Source organism: Rhinichthys klamathensis, unplaced genomic scaffold (genome assembly GCF_029890125.1).
Source record: "Rhinichthys klamathensis goyatoka isolate OS25496 unplaced genomic scaffold, OSU_Roscu_1.1 h1tg000020l_1, whole genome shotgun sequence".
Taxonomy (NCBI): domain Eukaryota; kingdom Metazoa; phylum Chordata; class Actinopteri; order Cypriniformes; family Leuciscidae; genus Rhinichthys; species Rhinichthys klamathensis.
Window position 1 is genome coordinate 2,523,213 of NW_026606571.1, and position 23,596 is coordinate 2,546,808.

General features: G+C 39.1%; 1 protein-coding gene across 13 annotated transcripts in view; it reads right to left on the reverse strand.

Annotated features, from left to right (window-relative positions):
• camta1a (calmodulin binding transcription activator 1a) overlaps window positions 1-23,596 on the reverse strand; it is a 496,299-nt gene that overhangs the window by 66,078 nt on the left and 406,625 nt on the right. For all 13 annotated transcript variants that reach the window (XM_056239718.1, XM_056239719.1, XM_056239714.1 and 10 more), the window contains one exon: window positions 8,941-9,012. In XM_056239718.1, the coding sequence (XP_056095693.1) occupies window positions 8,941-9,012 (72 nt within the window). The remainder of the gene's footprint in view (window positions 1-8,940; window positions 9,013-23,596) is intronic.

The following is a 23,596-nucleotide window of genomic DNA, read 5'->3' on the forward strand; positions in this document are numbered from 1 at the left end:
TGTAACATGTTCACTCAGCAGAGATGTTCCACTGATGATGATATTCCAGTTGGCATATTCTTTAAGGAAAGGAATGTTTCAACTGATGCAAATGTATACATCAAGAATAGTTTCTTAATGTGGAAAGTGGATTGTACCATTTGTATGTATGACATATAAGTTCCATTTTTAACATACAGTAAGCATCAAGTTTGGTTACCTTACAAGGCAGTTGGAAGTCTCTCTGTGATGTACAGTATATAAGCTCAATCTTACTGTACCACCGCAGAGAAACAAAGGCATGTCGGGGTGAGAGGAAGGAGAAATGTAGAAATGATGGGGTGAGAAGATGGGGAACAGAGAAATCTGGAAGACCTCCTCTCATGTAGCCTTATTCTTATATGCCTGTCTTTCTCTCTGTCTGACACAGGACACATGATACATAATAAATATAAATCTTTTGGCAAAAAGTAACTGGTGTAGCTTCCGTGATTCAACAATAATAGTGGGAAGCAGGATTTTTAAATCTACAGGTAGTTTGGAAAGGGTTAGGTCAGAGGAAGCCCCAGATACATACTGGTCCACAGCACCAAGACACAAAGAAGAAAAAGTTAATTTTCGTTTACTCTGCTGCTGGTCAGTGACCCTTAATATGGAGGAAGTCTCTCTCAATGGGAGAGCAATGTTCTGACCCGACTGACGAGCTGATGGGGTCAGGAGGAGAGGAGTGTGCGATGAATGAAGGGAAGAGAGTGTGAAAAGTTGAAAAGGTAGGTGACGGAGTACTAAATATGTTACTTTCGCTTACACATACTTCCTCACATATTTAGTTCTCTATGGATAGTTCACCCGAAAATTCTGTCATTCCAATTTACACAAACTCATGTCTTTCTTTGGTTAATCTTCCAAACAAAAAATAAGATATTTTGAATAAAACCTTAGAGGTTTCTCTACCTCCAATGAAAGTCCACGCCAAAATTTAGAAGATCCAAAAGGGTCATAAAGACGTTGTTAAACAAATCAATTTGATTTAGGCTTTTATTCCCGTATAAAAACACATACATAAAGCGCATCACATAAAAGGTAAACACAAAAGCTTGTGTGTGCGTCACGTGCGCTAGAACCAACCAGCCTCGTTGGTTTTCGTGCATCACACATGCATGTTTGAGCATCCATGTTCATCCCCAATGGGATTGGCTCCATGTATGTGTGTTTACACTTAAATAAAAGTCTAAATTAAATTTTTTTTATTATTTAAAGTGATTGTATCTCTTCACAAGACTTGACTTAAATTACTTGATTCATATGGATTCGTTTTACGATGCCTTTATGACCTTTTTGGACTTCTAAGTTTTGGTTAATGGAAGGACTGAAACATCTCATCTTTCATTAAACATATCTTAATTTGTGTTTTAAAGATTAACCAAAGTCTTATGGGTATGGAACAACACGAGGATGAGTAAATGATGACAGAATTTTCATTTTTAGGGTGAACTATACATTTTAATGCTAAAGCTGACAGAAATGTTTATTTGATTAAGCTGCTTAAAGGATACAATAGTTCACCCAAAAAATTTACTTTCGTTCTTCTGAGAAACACAAATTAAGGTATTTTGAAGAATGTTTCAAATTTGTTTTTTGACCTATCCCTTTAAGACCATGAATGCAGAATGCATATACATACGTTACATGCATTATCAAGTTGCTTTTGCCCATAAACTGAATACTAACGACTGTTACCTCTGTCATATCAGAAGCTTACTGGAAAAGAGACAACTAACCATAGAAAAACATTGATTGAAGTCCCTGTAAAGTCAAAATTAAGTATGTGTTCTGAGGTTGTCAGACCACAGAAAAATGTGTTATTAGCCACCCAGCCAAATTTGAATGATAAAAAAAGCCGGCAAGTACATAAAATAAGCTATCAAAATCTTGAAAAAATTAGCAGTATTCTCATGCTCACAAACGCTAGGGGCGTGTCTGGTGGCTGCGCTGAAACCACGCCCACTCGCAGGAAAGCAGCCGACGGTGATATTAGGTGATACTGCTCTCGGGACGGGGAGAAGAAGGCCGAGGCGGGAGATAGTCGGTTCGGCCCCATTCACCAGTAACAGCGGATTATCAGTGAATCCCAGCTGTCTCCGACGAAAGTTTATACAACTATCCCGTGTAAAATGATCGCTACAGAGGCGGGTGTTGGCGGTGATCCTCAGCTCTACATCAAGGTTGGCTCTTCAACAAAATTAATCCACCTCTTCTTGATGTGATCGTTTTCAGGAAATTTAAATAAAGACACCGATCTGTTTTGTACGTGATCGCATCCAGGTAGTAGCCTACGCATTTCCGTGTCGAAGGCATAGCTAGCTAGCAAACCGTAGGCTGTAGTAACTAATAGTACTGACAGTAACTCGCGATTGAGCGCCAAACTGATGCGAATGTGCTCTATTGTTAGTGGAGGGGCCAGCCTCAGTGGCTCAGTGTGTCATCAAGTAGGGGCGTGTCCAGGAGCTCAGGGGCTCCAGTGCGTCATCGAGCCCCGTTTTAGCCCCGCCCAAAAAATCCGGAAAATAGCAATGGTGAAAAACTGTTTAACGGTCTAACTCCACAATTCAGTACTTCACAGTTCACAGTCTTTGTAATATGTTTTAGCAATACATTTCTAACATTTATAATGGGTTTAGAATTTTTTTTTAGAATTGCCTTTACAGGGACTTTAAGATGATGTCAGCTATAGCGCCCCTTGTGGCAATGCTGACAATGCAACAGTGCATGAAATTGGGCTTGCATAGCAAGAACTGTTTGCAAGAATTTGGGTCTAAACCTAAACATAACTCTAAAAACTGACTGATCTTGAAGGATTCTGATCTAGGAAAATGTCCAACTAGGATAAATAATGTCAAGCATCATGAAAAAAATGTGTTTAATATGCTAATTATGTGAGAATGGGTAGACGGTACACGTGGATTGTGTGTAAGAGAGGTGTCTGTGTGAGTCGGAGAGTGTGTACGACAGAGGCTGTGGGCCGAGATGGATGGAGATGAGAGAGCGGGCTACTGGGACAGCTGACGCACAATGACGGGAAATTGGACCGCTGCTATGATGAAGAGCAGGTGGAGGCAGGTGTGGGAGAGGAAGACGCTGATGTTTACAGATAAGGGGATTGTTATAGAGAAGGTCCCATGTGCTCTACTCTGATGTGGCCTTATGTAGCACTGACACAGCAGCTATGCGGGGGACTGAAACCATGTGCCAAAACATGAATAATAATGTGAACCTGAGAGAAGACCTGAAGAAAGAGAAACAGAGAACTCACAGTAAAGATTCATGCCATGGGAAAGTTTCTGTATTCAATTTTGTGTGTGTGTGTGTAGATCTATTGTGTTTTTTTTTTGTTTTGTTTTTTTAAATACAGACATGACTTTAATATAATTCTTTTATGATGAACAATCAATTTCTGAAAAAGTTATTTTGATATCATTTGAAGGGCTTAAAGTAATATATATATATATATGTGGTGAGCAGGACGGCCGAGGGACGTGAGAGAACGTCGCGAGGCCGGTGGTGCGATTGCTAATGAGCAGCACCTGGGAAGCACACCGGTCTCGCATCTCTCACGGAGGAGCGGAAGCATAAAGGAGGAGCGACGGAGTGGATGATCAAGAGAGGAACAGGCCTGCTTTTGTTTGTGTTTTATTTTATTTTGTTTTGGTAGCCAGCAGTCGTCCGTGAGGGGCTGCTGGCAGGTAGTTATATTTTATTTTGGGTAGCCAGCAGTTCCGTGAGGGACTGCTGGCAGGTATTGTGTTTATTTCATTTAAATAAAGTTTTAATTTGATTGTCCGCCGGTTCCCGCCTCCTTCTTCCCTGAACATTGCTACAATATATATTAGGGGTGGAACGGTACATGTATTCGTATCGAACCGAAACGGTACGGGCGTCAAAATTAAGGAAAACAAATATATTGATCTGGAATATAGCAAAATAATTTTAAATTAATTCAGGTACAATTACCAAACATATCGCAAGGTCTTTTTGTCTTTTTATTAATTTAATTAATAAACTAATTATATAAAACTATTGTCAGTGCACTACAAATAAACTGGTTCTATGCCTTTATTAAAAAAAACTTATTTAAAAAATACAATGCCTTCTGCATTTTTGCTTTGCTTTTCCCTCCATTGTACCGAAATCGTACCGAACCGTGATGTCTGAACCGAGGTATGAACTGAACCGTGACTTCTGTGTACCGTTCTACCCCTAATATATATATATATAATTCTAAATAAATAATTATTATTCACATTATTTAAGTAAGCTTAAACCCCCCCCCCCCCCCCACATTTTTCCTTTTATAAAAATGCTATTTTAAAAAAAATAAAATGGAGTAACCCTGGGAAAACTTTCTGATATTCATGACTAAAGAAATCATAATATCTGTAAATTTTTTTTACAAATGTAAGATTATAATAAAAAATGATATAATATAGATTATATAAGCTATGTTGACAAGCCCAGTCAGTATTTTCACCTTAGAGGCATTATTTTTCAAAAAAGCTATGGAAATGCAGAAAAAATATCAGCTGAAATGGCAAGAAATAGCAATGAGACATAGTTTGCAGAACTTAACTTTTACTCTACTCAAATTATTCACTGGCAGCTGGCCACATGCAGGAGGTGGACTAACCACGAAATCACCACACCTATAAACTAATATCTAGACTAGTTGAGCAGTTTACATTGTATAGCCTCAAGATGTTAACTTTCAGCTGGCTGAAGGCACATATACAATATTTGTTATTTTGTACAGGGCTTCTGCAGCATATATGACCTGAATCAGTGTAGAAAGCTGGATGAGTCAAGAGGGCGTGTGAATGAACAGTGTCTGAATATTAATGCACAGCCCTGGACTGAGATCCATGTGTACGTGTGCGTTTTATAGCAAGACATACTCTTACCCTTCACATTTTAAAACTGCTGTTTGTAAATACTCCCCATCTTCCATTGTTTGGACAAACAGACAGTCCCAGCCCAAACTATAACTCAAAAAGCTCATTACCAGCATTCAAATATTCTTATTCTGTATAATTCACACACCCAGGGCCAGCGACCAGACTTAAACAGTAAAACTCCTATTCACCTGTTCTCTTACAGCAGCTGCAAGCCACAAGCTCTAAGACTTCTCAATCAATACTCAGCTGCTGATCCATGCGACAGCATAAACTTTCAACTTACCACATCGGCACCTCATAACAGACATTAATCCCACGGCCCGGAAATCAATACACCATCATTTCTCTTTTGTGTATTCAGCACCCTAAACAATCTGGCAATAACAAACACAAGCAAGCACGGGCTGTATTAATGTCCCCATCCGTTAAAACAGTCTAATGAAGCTTTGTCTCATAAATGACTCTGTCTGGGAGCGTAAGCGACGTTAAATATACATTACTCTGAGCCTGGGAAGTGTGCGGTCAGGGGCACGCCGACTCCAGCACAAATTTGGTGTGGCTACACAAACAACCGTCTATGAATAAATAAATGGAGATCGGCGCCTGTCCGGACAAAAAGGAAGAGTCTGCCTCATGCCTCGCGCTAATTTACACCAGCCTAGCGGCCAAAAACAAATAAAAAGAAGATGACAAGGCAAGGGAGTTCAACTTTTCCTCATCAGATCAAGTCAGGAAATGGAAATGTAATATTGATTTTTAAAGCACAACATGTGCGTGCCGGGGTCGACATTTAGGTAATGGGGAGATTTCAAAGCTCGACAAAGTCTGTAAAGTGCACTTGTTTTGGAGCGCCTGAATAACTGATCACAGTTTAAGAGGTTTTCAGCACCACGGACAGCACCACTGACATGCCTATGCTAGATTTAGCCAGTGTATGTAAGACAGATCGTGAAGAGAAAAAGAGAGCATCCATCTCTCCTTCTATATGAGCATGCTTGTTTATTTTAATGAGCATGTATGTGAAGTGGTACAGTGGGATGTATACTGGAATACATGGTCCAACTCATCCGGATCCTCAGCGGAGAAACCATACCTTGCCATCAATCATGGGGAGAAGGCTCAGGAAGGAAAGAGGAAGACAGAAGCAGGGAGAGAGATAAACAGAGAGAGAGAGAGAGAGAGAGAGACATGGGGGTGGAGGCGCTTGCAGGTTTGCTGCCAGTTTCTTGATTAATCTGGACAATATTCTGTCTTATGAGTCATTTCATTCCCTAACATAGCCTGGCTCTCCTCTCCTCTTGCACAATAAAGAGGTCTCGGCAAAGGCTATTGACCACTTTCTAAAGATCTGCCAGCCTGGAAGACAAATGAAGTGTGGCCTCACATTCAGCCATATTAATATAATAATGATATCCGGTTCTGTGTCCCCGGCCGCCACACCTCAGCCCCGTAATGTAGGATTTGATGAAGAAGGAGAGCCGAGGAATTACATTCGATTAGCACTAAACAAGAGAATGAGACGTGGAGCGATTAAATCAATCAAGTGCGGGATCAGGACAGTCACAGAGGGAGTGTGTGTATGTGCTGTGTGTGTGTGAGAGATAATATGCCCTTAACACCTCGAATCTCTAAACAGTCATTCCCTCTCCAAGACAGTCTATTCTGTGTGAGTGAGACCTTTTTAGAAGGGCCAACGAGGTGCAAAGCATTCTGGGTAAGAGGCGATAATACGTCCCCTCAGCAGATCTCTGCCTTTATGCAGAGCGAGAAGAGCAGAGCTGTGCAATACCACCGAGACATGCCTAGAAGAATGAGGCGCTATCTGAGGGAAAAGTGTTTTAGAGGGAAGGAGTGCCGAGATTCCTCATAGGCTTCTTTTCTCATTACCTCCTCTCCTCCCCTGTCTTATTACTGAGACTTTTCTCAATAAAGAAGATCTAGACTGGATAAAAAGGCAGCCACACTTGCAGTCTCTGTACGCTTCCCTCTTCTTTCACTCCCTCTCTGTGATCACATTCCCTGAAAATGTAGTTTTGTGTCATCGTTTGAGGCTTGACTGTGCTCGGATTGGGTTATGTGCATACTTAGCGGCCATGCAACCTTTGTCAATTTTTCTTTTTGGTACAGGGCTTAACATCTTATTCTGGCTTAGACTATTCTGGCTGAGACAGAAAGAAATTCGCCTGACTCACATATAAAGCAATTAGCTTGAGTTTGTTTCATATTTACACTACTGCTCAAAAGTATGGGGTCGATCAGATTTTTTAAAATGTTTCTAATGGTTAAGATTTTTTATGTAAATGTTATCCTTTAAAATAAGTTTTCTATTTTATTATATATTAAAATGAATTTTTCCTGTGATGTCAAAGCTAAATTTTCAGCAGCCATTACTCCAGTCTTCAGTGTCAATGCCGATTGGGTGCTCAAACATTACCTATTATTATCAATGTTTAAAACAGATGTGCAACATACTATTTTTGTGGAACTACATTTTTTTCCAAGTTTCTTTGAATTTATTACAGAATTTATTTTAAATAAAAATCTTTAGTAACATTATAAATGACTTTACTGCCACTTAATGTGCCCTTGCTGAATACAAGTATAAAATCTTTCAAAAAAAAAGAAAAAAAAGAAAAGAAAAAGTACTGACCTACTGAACAAGTACTTTTGAATGGTAGTGCAACTTGGAAAAAGCAGGATATACAGTGGACATACAGTCAACTTACTAATAAGGATGTGAAGGTAAGGAAATTTTCCCACTGGTTAATCGATGTGTGACAACTCCGGTAATACAGCGCTTTTACATTTCGCTTTGAAATCAAATCTTCAGCCATCGTCTTGTCAGTCAGCTGGCCTCACTCTCGTCATGCGATCTGTGCTGCAATTTCAGTGTTTTAATTGTAGAGACTGTTCTCTAACTGAACTAAATGATTTTTATTACTAGAAAAAATCAAAACGATGGTGGGGGCGGTGTCGTGATGGGCAAGTGATGTAACCGGTGTGCGGCTGTGTAACACCAGTAACACCGACTATCGCAGCAAACCTACTTACTAAGGCGGCTCAAACAAAACTTTGAATATCTTTCAAAGATTTGACGAGTAACCTGGCAAAACTGATGAGATTTTTGCGCAGTATGTATAAGAAATCAGCGAACAGACACTGTGCGGCCCGTCTGAGGCTGAGACTGCAGGGACACAGTGAGGCTGCCACCAAGCCCCAACGACTGACACCATATGTGTAAGACAAAGTCATGCTGGAACAACTTGCTCTATCCTGGATACAGAAATTGAGCAACTGAAGCGGCAGTGAAGCAGAACATGATTCAGCTTAGAGGAAACTGAGAGAACATGGGACAGACTGAGAAAATTATTTCTTAGAAGAAGGAAATGTTGCTACAAAAGCTTTCACTTTCCTCTTTTCAAAGTCTGTAATAAGTAAGATGCCAAAGCACTAATGTTCTTCCAATTAGGAGCATTTTGTGTCACAGTAAACACAGAAGACAGAGTTTTTAACATTAATTAGTGGCTGCTATGGCAAGCAACACTTTTGCCATAATGTGCCATCAAAATGACACAGCAATTAAAAATATTAAATCAAAAAAATTATTGTTACTGGATTTTGAACGTGTGTGAAATGTTTTTAAAAAGTCAAGCAATTATTGTGTTTCATGATCGATGGTTGCTGTCACTTGTGAGTCCATCCTTAGTATAGGTCCTGAAAGCCTGATATCTATCTTTTGTGCTCTTTTAAAGGCTTCATCTGCATGCGATCCCTCTCTGGACCTCTCTCAGTGTTGGGCTGTAGTTTCGAGGTTAGCTTTGATCAGTCGGGGAGCTCAGGCTCCAGCGGGCTGAGGGGTTAACGTTTAATCTCCCTGCCTCTCTCTATTACAGCTGAATTACACTCGAAGGTGTGCTGCTCAGCACTAAATGGTAAGGGGGAAAAGAGGGGAAAAATATGATGGCTTCAGAAAAATAACAATAGGTAACTGAGTTCCCAACAGGTGTCTTACCTGTAAAAGCCAGTAGCACCTGCGGTGGAAGGTGGGGATGATGGAGGAGTGGACGTAACAGCCGTACAGACACTGGGGAAAAACACACAGACAGAAACATGGTTAGTAAAGAACCCTGTTTGGTATGGCTATATCTGAATAACAAGAGTATGGTAGGGGTTATGGGGGTCCGCCTCTCTGACAGTGTTACATTTAAATAGAAAATTACATTTTTTAACAGACAATTCAACAGATTTACTCTAGAATACACCTGATATTTAATTTAATGAATAATTAAAGTAAATATTTAATCTAATGTAGTTTATTTAAAATGTATACAAATAAGACAAAACAAAACAATGGACGACAACCTTAAACAAAATATTTTGCTACAGTAAAAAACGTGTTTTATAACTGCGCATGCCTAAATTTTCGTCAATTAATACAAGCAGTCAGATATTTGAACTCCCTTTTAATTTTATCTGCTGCAAACATCAAACACAACTTCTAAACAGTCTAAACACGGCAGATGACAGGACCATTTAGAACAAACTAGTAAATACTAAAAGCGCATGAAACTGTCAAGAGTACTTGAGTTACAATAACGCTCACACACTCGCACTCGAAACACAAAAGCACGCACATGCTCGCACACACACACTCGCAGCCTCGCACGTTGTAAATTTGAAAATAGAGGGTGCATTTTTTATTACTCGCTTTTGTGTTTAGCCTCCCTCCACCATTTTACTAGCACTGGAAGTTCGTATGTGACGAAAGAAGTCAGAGAAATGTCAGTAGTCTATAATATATTATGGTCTATTACTGCATCGATGCAGAATCGTCCAGGTCTGCATTTCGATGAATCGATGCAAAGATTCATTTCAACACCCCTAGTTCCTTGTGCTGCTGTAAATGGACGCAGCAGTCAGTCACTTGCATCACAGCTCCAACTGTGTGGATCAGCTTCTTCATTGTTACATTTCAAATTCTGCTTTCATCACTTGCAATGTTTCCAGTTGCATCTTTAGTGATTTTGCAACCGTTTACTATGTCTTATTGTCCAAAGAGGGGGACTTACTGTAGAGTTCTTTCGCAAAAAAAGCACACATGCACACATGAAAAACACAGTACATTTTTTTAAACACACTGAATTGACTAAAGGGACATTTTTGAAAATAAGCCATTTCAATAGCTGACTAATAACCTTTTCATTGCATTAAAGTGAAATTACTGAACCTAAACATAGGAGCCTGATAAAAAAAATGCACATTTTTTTAAGTGTGTGAGCGTTATTGTAACTCAAGTACTCTTGACAGTTTCATCTTTAACACCAAGTATCTTTAACACCAAGCATATCTGCTGACTCTGTTGATTTTCTCCTTGATTTTTTTTTACTCAAAAGTTAAGTGTAATTGATGATATTGCTCCAGTGAAAGTCAGGAAGAAGAGTGGTAGACAAAAAGCACCTTGGAGAAACTCAACAGCAGTGCAAAATATGAAAAGACAATGCAGAAAAGCAGAGCGAATGTGGCGGAAGACAAAACTTGTAGTCCATTATAACATCTACAAAGCATCCATGCTTTCAATATGGAACTAGGCAAAGCTAGACTTTCTTCTCGAATATTATAAACAGCAACTTAAACAACACACACACTCTTTTTGCTACTGTAGAAAGACTGACAACCCCCCCCAAGCCAGATTCCCAGTGAAATGCTCTCAGACAGCAAGTGCAGTGAGTTTGCTTCTTTCTTCTCTGAGAAAATCAATAATATCAGAACGGTGATCAGCACATCCTTGAGTTGCGCTGGGGTCAGACAGATCAGACCACAACCGGAGAAAGTAGTTACTATGTCTGATTTCGAAGAAATTGATGGCAAAATTTTGGAAGAAACTGTACAGCACCTTAAAACATCAACCTGCGCCCTTGACGCACTTCCCACATCTTTTTTCAAAAGTGTGTTAAACAGCTTTGAAGCAGATCTCCTAAAAGTGGTAAATGCCTCACTTCTCTCTGGGAGTTTTCCAAACTCCCTGAAAACTTCAGTTGTCAAGCCCCTCCTGAAAAAGAGCAATCTGGATAAGACCATATTAAGCAACTATAGACCGATCTCAAATCTTCCTTTCATAGGCAAGATCATTGAAAAAGTTGTCTTCAATCAGCTGAACAAATTCTTAAGCTTGAATGGATACTTTGACAATTTTCAATCTGGTTTCCGAAAATAAGGGATTGAGTTTAAAGTATTATTACTGGTATATAAATCACTCAATGGCCTAGGACCTCAATATATTGCAGATATGCTCACAGAATATAAACTTAAGAGATCATTAGGATCACATCAGCTAGAAATATCAAGGGTTCACTCTAAGCATGGTGAGTCTGCTTTTAGCTACTATGCCTTCCAGAGGAGATCAGATGTGCTCCTACAGTAGTCACATTCAAATCCAGACTCAAAACACTTCTGTTTAGCTGTGCATTTATTGAATGAGCAGTGTGCCACTGTTCGTCTGACTGTTTGTACTGTATTTTATTTTTTATTCTAAACTGTTTTTAATTATTCTTATTTCTTTTGATTATTTTAATTACTTCTATGTAAAGCCCTTTGAATTACCATTGTGTATGAAATGTGAAAAGTTTGAAAGTATCAAAAGTTTATATAAATATACTTGCCTTGCCTTGCCTTGCCTAGGAGAGCACATAGAAGACCATAGTCTTACACAAAAATGGGAAGTATCGGAAGAAATCACCCGCTGCTGTTACCCGTTCGCTGTCTTTATAATCTACTTTTGGACAGACAGAAATTCTGATCACAATGTTTATATACATTTTTCGCTGTGGTCAATTCATCTCAAGTGGTCAAGTTTGCTTGACCATTTTTAATTAAAAAATAACTGTTTGCTTTGAAATACCACTACCTAGAGGTAATCACTTAATCAAGCTACCAACTTTACAGTTTTTGAACCACTGATGGACTGACTCCACTATATCTCTCAAATGGCCCATTTCACAACAAAATCTCATCTCATCAAGTTAGTCTGTTTTATATATAGGCCTACATTCAGAACAGTTCGTAATTTGTAGTCTTGCTGTTGCTTCAAATGATGAGTAAGTCAGACTGAGAAATGGAGAGAAGTCCTGCGTGATTGTGGGAATATAATTATGCCTTAATTGCTTGCCATTTGATGTGCTGTCATTTGTCACAGCCCACAGACAGCAAATAATGGCTTCTGTCATTGTCAGTTTGTCACATTGCCACGCAGCCTTGAGAGAGAATCAGCAAAGAGCTGAATAATATTTGTCCTGATTTACTGATAAGCTTGTCTGTATTAGAGGTTTGCGGTTTTCTCGTTTGCTTTTTTGTGTGTATTATATCATCAAATGTTCTGACAGAATGCGAGATGGTCAGCCTACCTGTGCCTGGGATTGTTTGTGGAGTCAATATATTTTACAATTTTTTCTCTTCATAAACCTAATAATAGAATCCCAGTAAACCTAATAAGCAGAGGCTTCCTGGGGCTAATTTATTCCTTCTGTCCACACAGTGCGTAGAACAGTAATAAAAAAAACAATCAAAAAATTAAACAAAAATATAATACGATGTTATACGATATCACAGCATTAGCTTAGCAACATGCTAAAAGCAAAATCTATTGTTAGTCAAGTTGCTCTCGAAAAGTTACTACAAACCAGTCACATTTGAGGTTCAGTGACTGTCAGAGCTGCCTATTTAGCCAACAGGCAGGCTTGCTAGGTTTTGTAACAGAGCTATACTGTTGTGTATGTGTGTGTAAGCCCTGATAGTGTGCAAACATCGTGTGTGTAGCCGATGGACAGTTTACATTGATTCCCGTATCAGCTCTGACAGGTGCTACAGTCTGACACGGCCCAGGCATCTTGTTTATGCTTGCTGAACACTTTTTGTATTTCTTAAATTGAGTAAACAGAAGCTGCCTGGGGATAATTTATTCACTCTCCAGTCCGCACAGTGGGATGAACAGTAAGGAACCGCACACACCTGTCAATACCGCGGAATAGACGCACGGAGCGCTCGGCCTGGTACATATAGCAGACATCCACATATAGACATTATCTGTCAGATGGAGATGGAGAAATGTGTTCTCATATGTTTAGATCCAGATCTGGATGGAAGCTGAACTTATAAAAGCAGTGGCGTTTTGACGGACTTGTGAAATGAAGAGGCACTGCTTCCCTTGACTACTCGGAGAAAACGCCCCTGGTAGAAAGCTTTGCGGAGATCTCCTCTCTGTCTAGCCCTCTCGCACTCTTTCTCTCTCTGTAGAGGGACCTGTGAGAGACTCGGGACCTCAATGCTCTGCTGAGTATAGTGTTTGTTTGCTCATGAGTATCTGAGTGCATTGACACGGTCAGGGAATTTGTGTCAGCACAAAGACACACTCACTTGTTTGTTCTGTGCTGCTGCTGGTGATAGAAAGAAAGAGAGAGATAAAGAAAGACTTTATGTATGTTCTTAATGTTCTTACTGTCTTGCTAAATGAATACTATACTGTACAGTACCTGTTAGATAATTGTCACATGGCCTTACTACGTTGCATGTTTAATTCAGCAAGTGGTGTACAGTTATCAGCACAAAAATAAAAATGGTTGTTAATGCAAATAAATGCTAAATCAATATATACATCAAAGTTTGGAGTTGGTGAGATTTTTTTTTATGTTTTTGAAAGAAGTCTCTTGTGCTCATCAAGGCTGCATTTATTTGATCAAAGACAGTAAAAACAGTAATATTGTGAAATATTATTACAATTTAAAATATCTGTTTTCTATTTTTTAATTATTTGTGTGAAATGATTCACACTGTGAACAGTATACACTGGGTAAAATACATTCATATTAGTGGTCAGTATGGGCCCGTAGTGTGTAGTATATTATTATTTATATTCTAAGCTTGAGTAAATACTACAGTATATCTCTTCAGAACACTAGTATGCAGGTATCCCATACCAGAAATAACCTCTGTGTTTTTGCTTTTGCTTACCCAAAATCAAATGTAGTATGTAAAAAATATATGGTTTTGTAGAAACCATCTTACTGACGAGAGGAGAGTGAGTTCCTCCTGCCAAGACTAACAAGATTTCTCTCTAGGATTGATCCTCCTCCTATCTATACCATGTTAGGAATTGCCAAGACTCTGATCTTTTGTAGAGCTCTTTTGAAACGGCATTGTGAAGAGTGCCTTAGAAATACCTAACTTCAATTGAACTATAGTTTTGATTTTTACACACTTTGTGATCCAACACTGGACACACAATCCTAATTGTATGCCACATTAGCTTGTCATTGCAGTATAACGGTGCCCTTAACCTCTCTTAGATCTTTCAAAGAAGTCCATTATTTCACAGTGCAGTGTGTGTGTGTGTGCGCGCATGTGTGTGTGTGTGTGTGTGTGCCTGCAGACATGTGTGTACATGTGTGCATATATCCATGCAAGTGTGTGTGTGAATGCACCAAGACTGCTTTGTTTTCCAATTCTCCGTAGGTAAATAAATATTCCCTGTGTGGGTTGTAGAGGAGCCGTAACCATAGAAATGGATATTTGATTTATTCCAGAAAGAGCCAAGCTCTTTGGCTTGAGTGCTTGCAAACAATATGTTTGGGAAGAAAGCCGGCACCCAGCAACAGCTCAGCATCACAGATGTCTTCTCAAAATCACATGACTCATTTCAGCCCTGGCAGACCTCCGAGTGTCCTGTCCGTTCCCTGGCCACATGGGCGAGAGTCGCCCCTCAACCTATATGGGTCAGTAATGCCAGCAGTGTGGGAGAGGAACTAACTGAAAGTTAACATTTTTCAGCAGTGTGGTAGTAGTTTAGCTAAGTATAATTGTATTATACACACGGCTTTTTACCAGAGCAAATGAGCAATAACTACCATTAAAAATATTTTTTTTTATTTTTTTATTGATAAGATTCCTGAAATAAGTCTCTTTTGCTTACCAAGGCAACAATATTAATACAATTTAATATATATTAAATTGTACAAATACAATTATATTATACAATACAGTATATTAAATTGTATTAAATACAATTTAATATATATATATATATATATATATATATATATATATATATATATATGAAGAGTTCGGATGCAAAAACCTCAAAGTCTGTCTGAAATTAGGCAAGGCAAGTTTATTTGTATAGCACATTTCATACTCAATGGTAATTCAAAGTGCTTTACATAGAGGAAATTAAAATAATCAAAAGAAATAAGAATAATTAAATCAGTTTAGAATAAAAAATAAAATATTGTCAGTCAGACGAACAGTGGCACACTGCTCATTCAGTAAATGCACAGCTAAACAGAAGTGTTTTGAGTCTGGATTTGAATGTGACTACTGTAGGAGCACATCTGATCTCCTCTGGAAGGCATAGTAGCTAAAAGCAGACTCACCATGCTTAGAGTGAACCCTTGATATTTCTAGCTGATGTGATCCTAATGATCTCTTAAGTTTATATTCTGTGAGCATATCTGCAATATATTGAGGTCCTAGGCCATTGAGTGATTTATATACCAGTAATAATACTTTAAAATCCTTCCTAAATGTAACTGGGAGCCAGTGTAAAGACCTGAGGACTGGTGTGATATGTTCATATTTTCTGGTCCTGCTCAGAATCCTGGCAGCAGCGTTCTGTATGACCTGCAACTGTCTTATGGTCTTTTTGGGAAGGCCAGTGAGGAGTCCATTACAATAATCCACCCTGCTGGTGATGAAAGCATGCACAAGTTTCTCTAAGTCTTGACTGGAAACAAAGCATCTAATTCTTGCAATATTTTTCAGATGATAGTATGCTGATTTAGTTATTGCTTTGACATGACTACTGAAACTAAGGTCTGACTCCAGACCTTAGTAGGGGTCTAGTAGCTAGGGGTCTGTAATGGTCATCAGAGGGGAAGGACACTTTGGTCTGATGTTACATGTCAGATGGTTGAGTTGTGTTTGGGACATGCCATTTGTGCATTGCCATTTGATCTTTATAGGAGGTGTTACGCGAAGCCATCAATCAAGGCAGGCGGGCTGGCAATGAATGCAAGGTGTCCAACCTGCCGAAGATGTGAGACTCTCTCATTAGGCCATAATGAAGTGTTAAGGCACTCTTAATCAGACCATGGCATCTTAAGTATGGTGCCAATTTGCTGTTTTATGATGTGACAATATGTGCGGTTGGTATAGGGGACGCTCACAATGAACTTTAGTCAGGGTAGATGCCACGTTTAATGTGATGCGAATGAAAATGAGGCTTTGAGGAACAGACATACTGTACATTACAATGCTTTGTACAGTATTCAATATTCCAAAATAGGCAAGACAATACAGATGAACAGCATAACAATAACTAATAGAAATCACCATACTTTTCCTAGATGATTAATTGCAGTACATTAAGACAATTGTTTTGTATTGCAAGATTTCAGAAAGGTTATGTTTAAATATGCAAATTAGGTTTCATCTGATGAAATATGCACCAATTTGAATACATTTTCAGAAGAGAAATGTAAACATTGGATAAAGTCAGGCTTAAAATTGTTTAATTTTTGTTGACATATTAAAGGTTTTTACAAAGTGGAGATATTTGATATTTCTTTTTATCTTTTTCTTAAAAAATAAATAAATAAATAAATACTGTCAACAGCCAGAAAAAAAAAAATCCCCATATTTTTAGGAATAAAATGTCATATAAATCAGGTGAATGATACTATAGAAAGAAACCCCTCTGTAAACTCATTCAGAATATAGATATAGAAATAAAACTGGAAAGTTTGGTGCATCTAAGTGCTACTGAAATGGAGATTTCTGGTCCAGTGCATAAGACAAAAAAATGGTTTTGCCTGTCTTGCCTTATTAAACAGACTCATATTCTATACATCACAGCCTCATTTTCATTTGCATCAAATTAAATATTGTGCCAACCCTGATTGAGGCCCTTAAGCCTCTGAAGGAAACCAGACACCACAGTGTTTCTCTGGTCTCGTATAGCAGCTATAACGAACCCCACGCTAACCTTGATAGAGTTTTGTCTTATGGCACTCGCTACACAAGGAATAATTTATCAGACAGTGAATCCAGTTGGGAATACTCAATCATACAATTTGAAAGCGCATTGGCGACAACTTGATGAATTGCCTCGTAGAGTGATATAGTGAGCCGAGACCTTGTAGATAATCAAGACAAATCTATTACCAATCACTCGAACATGTACATTTGTCATGCCTTACTCTCATTTCAGCAATACTGAACAGATCTGGATAACTATGTGCATACATGAAACGAAAACCCTCACGAGTATGTCCTGGTTATGAAACCTTGTGCTGTCACATCTATTGCAGAGTCGCCGTTTCATTAAGAAGATCAAGTTCCTGTATTATCAATCAGGCATCTATAAGTAGACCTGCCTAAGGGTTGTGAATTGAGCCTGAGGTAAAGACACATATGTCTCCAGTCCTGCAAGTTATCCAGCCTCTTTCAAGGAGAACGGGTCTATATCTACCTTTCTGAACCCATATGGCTAGTTGAAGCAGTAACAGGCTGTCGCTAAGACTCAGACTGCCACATTGCCAATCACAACCTAGCTTTCTTTACACACTGATAACCTCCAAGACTTCTGCAGCTCAAAGTGTGGCAGAGCTGTGAATTGTAAGAAAAATGGAAAAGGCACGGGTAATTTTCTGCAGGACACTGTCTGTAAGGTTTACAGGCATTTCCTTTAACTCTAAAACACACGACACAATGCGTAATACGGGTAAAACACCTGGGAAAATTCCACAGTACATTAACACAGTACATTGTGCCCTATTTTTACAGACTTTTCTTAGCGTATAGGCATATAAATATAAATAATTATAATATAAATAAAGTACAAATATCTATACTGTAGGTGACATTTCTGTCTGTCATGCCTATGATACCTTAACATTTTAAGTTTTTTTTTAAACTTATTTAAACATTTTTTACTTTGTTGAAGGGACAGTTCAACCCCAAAAAATTATGAAAGAATCCAGAAAGAAGTTCCTTTTTGGGTGAACAATCCTTTGAATATAAATTGGAATTCTCCACAATGTTTGCATTTCAAATTCTCACTTCAAATTCTAACCCTGCTAGTATCATCTACTAATATGACGTTAGCAGTATCATCTCTAGTAAGCATTATCATCTCATTGAGTTTAGCCACCTTTTTATCCTACAACACCGCTGCTGTCGCAACTCAAACTTCAGATGTGCGTGGAAATAATTGAAGGTAAGGGGGACAAAGCCGCCTGCACAAAAAAGACAGCCTCATGGTAATTTGGTTTCTAAAAATACCTTGCACATTGTAAATAAACAAAAACAGTTTATACACAGACCCCAAAAGGGGGAATTAATTATTCGAGCTGGACAAGTAAACACAGCCATACATCAATATCACAAAGCCAACAATAACACAGGAAATATTGTAAACCTAAGGCTGTCCAATATCATCCCACACACACAGAGAGAGAGAAAAAGAGATAAGGAGGAGGAATAGTGTGTGTACTACCCACACTCGTGTCTGTGACAGTACAACAAATGCGTGTGTGTGTGTGTGTGTGTGCACGCTTGAGCACGTCTCTCGGGCAGAAGACACAGTGTCTGTTGATGTTAATGCCAGGCCTCTGGGCTCAGGGCCAAAGGCATTATGTGGAATCGAATTCCACAAAACTAGCTTTAATCAGCAGGTTTTTAAGGTTAGAATTACCCTCTCTCCTCCAGCCTGCCTGCCAAGGTTAAAGCCCTGCCGGAGCAGGCTGAGGTAATGGGATGGCGGGGTGGCAAAGGCCCCGTGCTCCTCTGCTCCTCTACACACTAAAACCCCAGCATACTCTCACACATGATGAGCATTCGTGGAATACTGAACATTCCAGTGCTCTCGACTTGTCAAGGACAACGGCGACAGACTGAAGTGTGTGTAGAGGTGGTGTGGTGACTGTTGATTGCTGTTGATCTATTACATCATTAGTAGACAGAAGGTGAAAGTAGTATCCTTCTAAGATGAACATACACTGTCTAAAAGTGTTTTTACACATCCGAACCCCAATCAGCCCTCAGGCTGAGCAGGCTCAGAGCGGATAGAGCCATCATTACTATGAGTCTCGATGTGTCAAAATGTAAGGATACCGTAATAGCCCATTAAGTCCTGCTGTCTGACAAAGTGACTTCGGGCCTGAAGCCTGGCCAGAGTTCTGCGGACAGAAACATGATTCATGAAGAACCATGTGCAACAGGCAGCCTTTTTCCTCCTTCATCTGCTCTGTGTCTTCCTCTATCAGGGTGAAACAAAAATAAATGGCATATTTCTCTCTGTCAGAGAGGGCTGGTGATGCATGAGCTCCTAACACAAAGAACGCAGGCCTCTGGGACTCCACAGAGCTCGGTTATTTGTGTCCGCGAAGGATAGTGGATGGCTCTCAAACCGCGAGGCCAAATTGAGGAGAGGCTCTTACATGCTGGAATCAAAAGGAGAGAAAGTTTAAACGAGAGATTAGCTGCATGAAGGGAGGGATTTTGGTGTCTAATATAACAATTACAGAAACTTTCATGAAAGCTTTGAAGAGAGTTTATCTCTTAAATATGAGGAGAAAAGGCTTCGGCACTCTGTTCCTTGTCAAAAATATCAGGGGTATTGAGAGATAATTCCTCTTCAAGCCTCTGAAAAAAAACTTTGAAGTATAGGGAAATTGTCTCTCTTCATTCTCCATTCACACCATCACCCTGTCTGAGATCCCATTCTCTACTCTACCTCTTCCTGATCCTTGCCCACGGCAGGGCCGAACTCTACCAGCGAGCTGAATAATGAATCTGTGTCTCCATCAGCTGCAGCAGGCCATTATTCATAGAATTCTCGGTTTCATTACGGAAGCTAATAGAAAGTCAAAAGAACGGTCAGTCTCTCCTGTGTGGGTCAAAGGTCAGGGGTTATCTGAAAACAGCTGATATTTTTCAGCGTGCTGAAGTTCCTGGATTCATCAGCAATTAAGATTTGAGAGAGCAAGTGATTCGTAAACATGTCACAGTAATATTAGACTTTTGAATATGAATCAGAGGCTGGTTTGCATGAATACCATTTCAGACCGTGCCGTGCTTTGTTTTATTTCCATTTGTGCTAAATATTTATGCACAAAGCTTTGCTCCCTGGGGAAACTGCTCTCATGCTTTTTGAACAGCTTCAAATGTTCACAACAAACGCTGAGCAGACAAACACAATGACTGGGCTGTGTCAAAATATGGAAAGTGGGTTAAACCGTTTAACCCAACACTACAAGAAACTTAAAGGGACAGTTCACCCACACCCATATGACTTTCTTTATTGTGTAGATTTTTTTATGGGTGCTCTTTTCCATACAATGAAGCACAATAAAAGGACCATAAAAGTGGTTAATGTGACTTCTGTGATAAATTTCAAACCTTCAGAAGCCATATGATATGATATAAAAATTAAGTTGTTATTTGTGCCGATTGCAAAATTGTTTTTGATTTGGTAAAAGATTGTGGGTAGTTGGTTGCTCAGCAGCACATCATTAAAAAGTTATCATATGGATTCAGAACACTTGGAAAATAGCACATGAGTCGCACAGACTATACTATATATATGGATTATATAATGATACTTGTCATTTTTGGAGCTCAACAGCATCCGTCCCTTTTACTTTTGCTATGTGCGGAAAAGAGCAGGGAAATTTGATAAAATAAAGTCATATACAGTACATAAACATCAGTGAGTAACATAATTTTTAATGTTTAAATTAACTATTCATTTAAACATCTTAACATATGCAGAAAAGCAACTATTTCTGGCTCAACATTAATAGAAAGGATTTAATTAACAATTTTTGAAAAATTTAAAGGGATAGTTCAACCAAAAATGTAAATTCTGTCATCATTTACTCACCATCCTGTCATCCCAAAACTGTATGACTTTTTTTTTTTTTTTTTTTTTTGCAGAACATAAAATAAGATATTTGTCTTAGTGTTTTTTTGCAGTGTCAAGTCAATGATAACCAAAACGGTTTGATTACCAACATTCAATATTTTTATTTTATATTATATTTATATATTTTTCAGTCATACAGGTTTGGAACGAGATAAAGGTTAGTAAATGATGGCAGAATATTAGTTTTGAAACAAACATATGGAAATGTGGAGTGTGACTGTATAAACCAGGGAGAATCTGTAGCTATGCATAATTGTGTTAGCAGTGATTAGCACACAGTTATAGATCTCCCAGCTTGATGTATATGCTTTCTTCGTTTCTGCCGGCTCCCGCACGAGCAGACAGCCGCTCACAGAGACTGTTAATCATAAAGAGTCTTTTCAAAAAAGAGAGAATAGAGAGAGAGACAGAGTCAGGGAGACATCAGAGGAGAGCAGAGAGACTACTTGATTACCAGCGAAACAGCCAGAAAATCAGACCCTGGGATGAGGGAGGAGAAAAGGAGGGGAGAAAGAGAACAGGAGGTACAGAGAGAGGATGGGAGAGAGAGAGAGAATGAATGCTAACCATCACCCAAACACAGAGCAGAGGCTTTATCCTTCACAGGCAGAGGAACACCAATCGCAAACACATTTTCTCAAGCCCAGGCCCTGAGAGAGATAAAAAAAAGCAATTTGTATTCTATTCCTCCTCAGAGTCGCTTGCCCTGTTCCTCTGCCTGCATATTTGTAAACACGGCTTCGTCAGAGTGGCTTAATCTTCCTCGCACAAACGCAGGCTGGAGGGGTGATGGGATGGGGAGGTTGGGGCGGAGGGGTCAAGCGAGGTCAGTACAGGCCAAACCACATTTCCTACTCTGCCCACTCACCTGGACTATCCTGCCTCCTAAGTCAAGATGAATATGAAAATGGATTTTAATGATGAAATAGAATAGACTATTTTAAAAAGCGCATAGGCTTTCTAGCATTAATATTAGGCTACTATAGCAACATTTTAGTTAAGGACAGTCTGTTTCGCAAAGTCACATTTTGATTGGCACATTTGACACATTAAACTACGAAATTCCCACACCACGAAGAATGCAGCTCTACTGAGTAGGCTAAAAGTATGATTAATATTTTAATGTTTAGAGGGCTAGATAATTGGTTGTAGTTGATTATTTCACTGTTTTGTTATTGTTTGTCACTGGTTGCAGTTCAGGTATAAAATTATGCATCAGTTAAACGGGTCGCAACGAGTGTGTGTTACGTGTTAGTGAAGCGGTTGCAATGAGCATGTGTTTTAGTAAAGCAGACACATTACTTTTGGTGGTGGTGATATGGTAAGTTGTCTGTATGCATGGTAAAACAGAGTATCCAATGCATATTTATATTGGGTGGTCTAAAGCGTGTTTATTTCATATTGATGAGTCAAATTTTCGAATATGTTGGCCGAGACAATTTTCCTTGTTTATTTTATGTAGTAGTAATATTCATTGCTCTGCCATCTGTATTTGCTAGGAAGCTTTTAGTTTTATAGTTGTAGAAGCGTCAGGTTTTTTACAGTCGGACAAGTACATGAATGGGCCACATATGTTTTTCTAGCTGGGGATACTTTGCATTACGTCATCGCCCCCTTTTGTTACTTCAGACGGCTCATCTTCAGTGCTCTGATTGCAAAATACACATCTGAAGCCAACTAATCGGTTGCTGTGAGCTCATGCCATCCAGAGAGGGGCCGCTATATTTTGGAGCATGGTGGAAAGGTTTTCAGTCAGGATCCAGATGGCTGGGAACAGTTTGGGACAGCTTGATATTCTCACAGAATGACAGACAGAGTGATCAGTCTGACCTTAACTAGCAGGGCTGATACAGGCCTATACTAACCCGAGCAACCTTGCCAAATTTACTCCCAAAACACAAGCCAAATTAACACTGAAGCGGCTCAAGAACAAAAAGGTGAATGGGCCTGATCTCAATCCAAATAAGAATCTGTGCAATTATTCGAAAATTGTGGTGCACAAGCTGTAGAAGGCAGCTGTACAAAATCTAATTATGTGGTGACTAAATCTTTAAATATATTTTATATATTTAAATATATGTCTGGAAATATATATAATATATTTTGTAATATATATAACTTAAAATATTTAAAAACTTTATTTGTGCTAGGATTATTAGTTTTAGTTCTTTGGGATAAAAAGAATCAAATTTCTCTCTTTCTTTCTCTCTATTTTACAAAATTACCCTACTAATATATTGTACTTTATAATATATTGAACATGCTACTCCCAAACATTAATTTAGAATTGGGGGATATAAGCTTTATTTATAAGCTGTTTTCCTCATGGAGACCAAAAAAAGGTCCCCACAAGGACAAGGATTTCGGATATTGCCATCTTTGTGTGGACTTTTTGGCCACACACACACACACACACACACACACACACACACACACACACACACACACACACACACACACACACACACACACACACACACACACACACACACACACACACACACACACACACACACACACACACACACACACACACACACACACACATACACACGCACACGTCCACGCACACGCACGCACACACAGACAGACAGTGGAGACCAGATACAACGAGGCAGATTCTGTGTTATGAGAAAGAGAGAGGGAGACACAGGAGATACAAAAACTAAAGGAGCAAGTGTAAGACAGAAGGGAA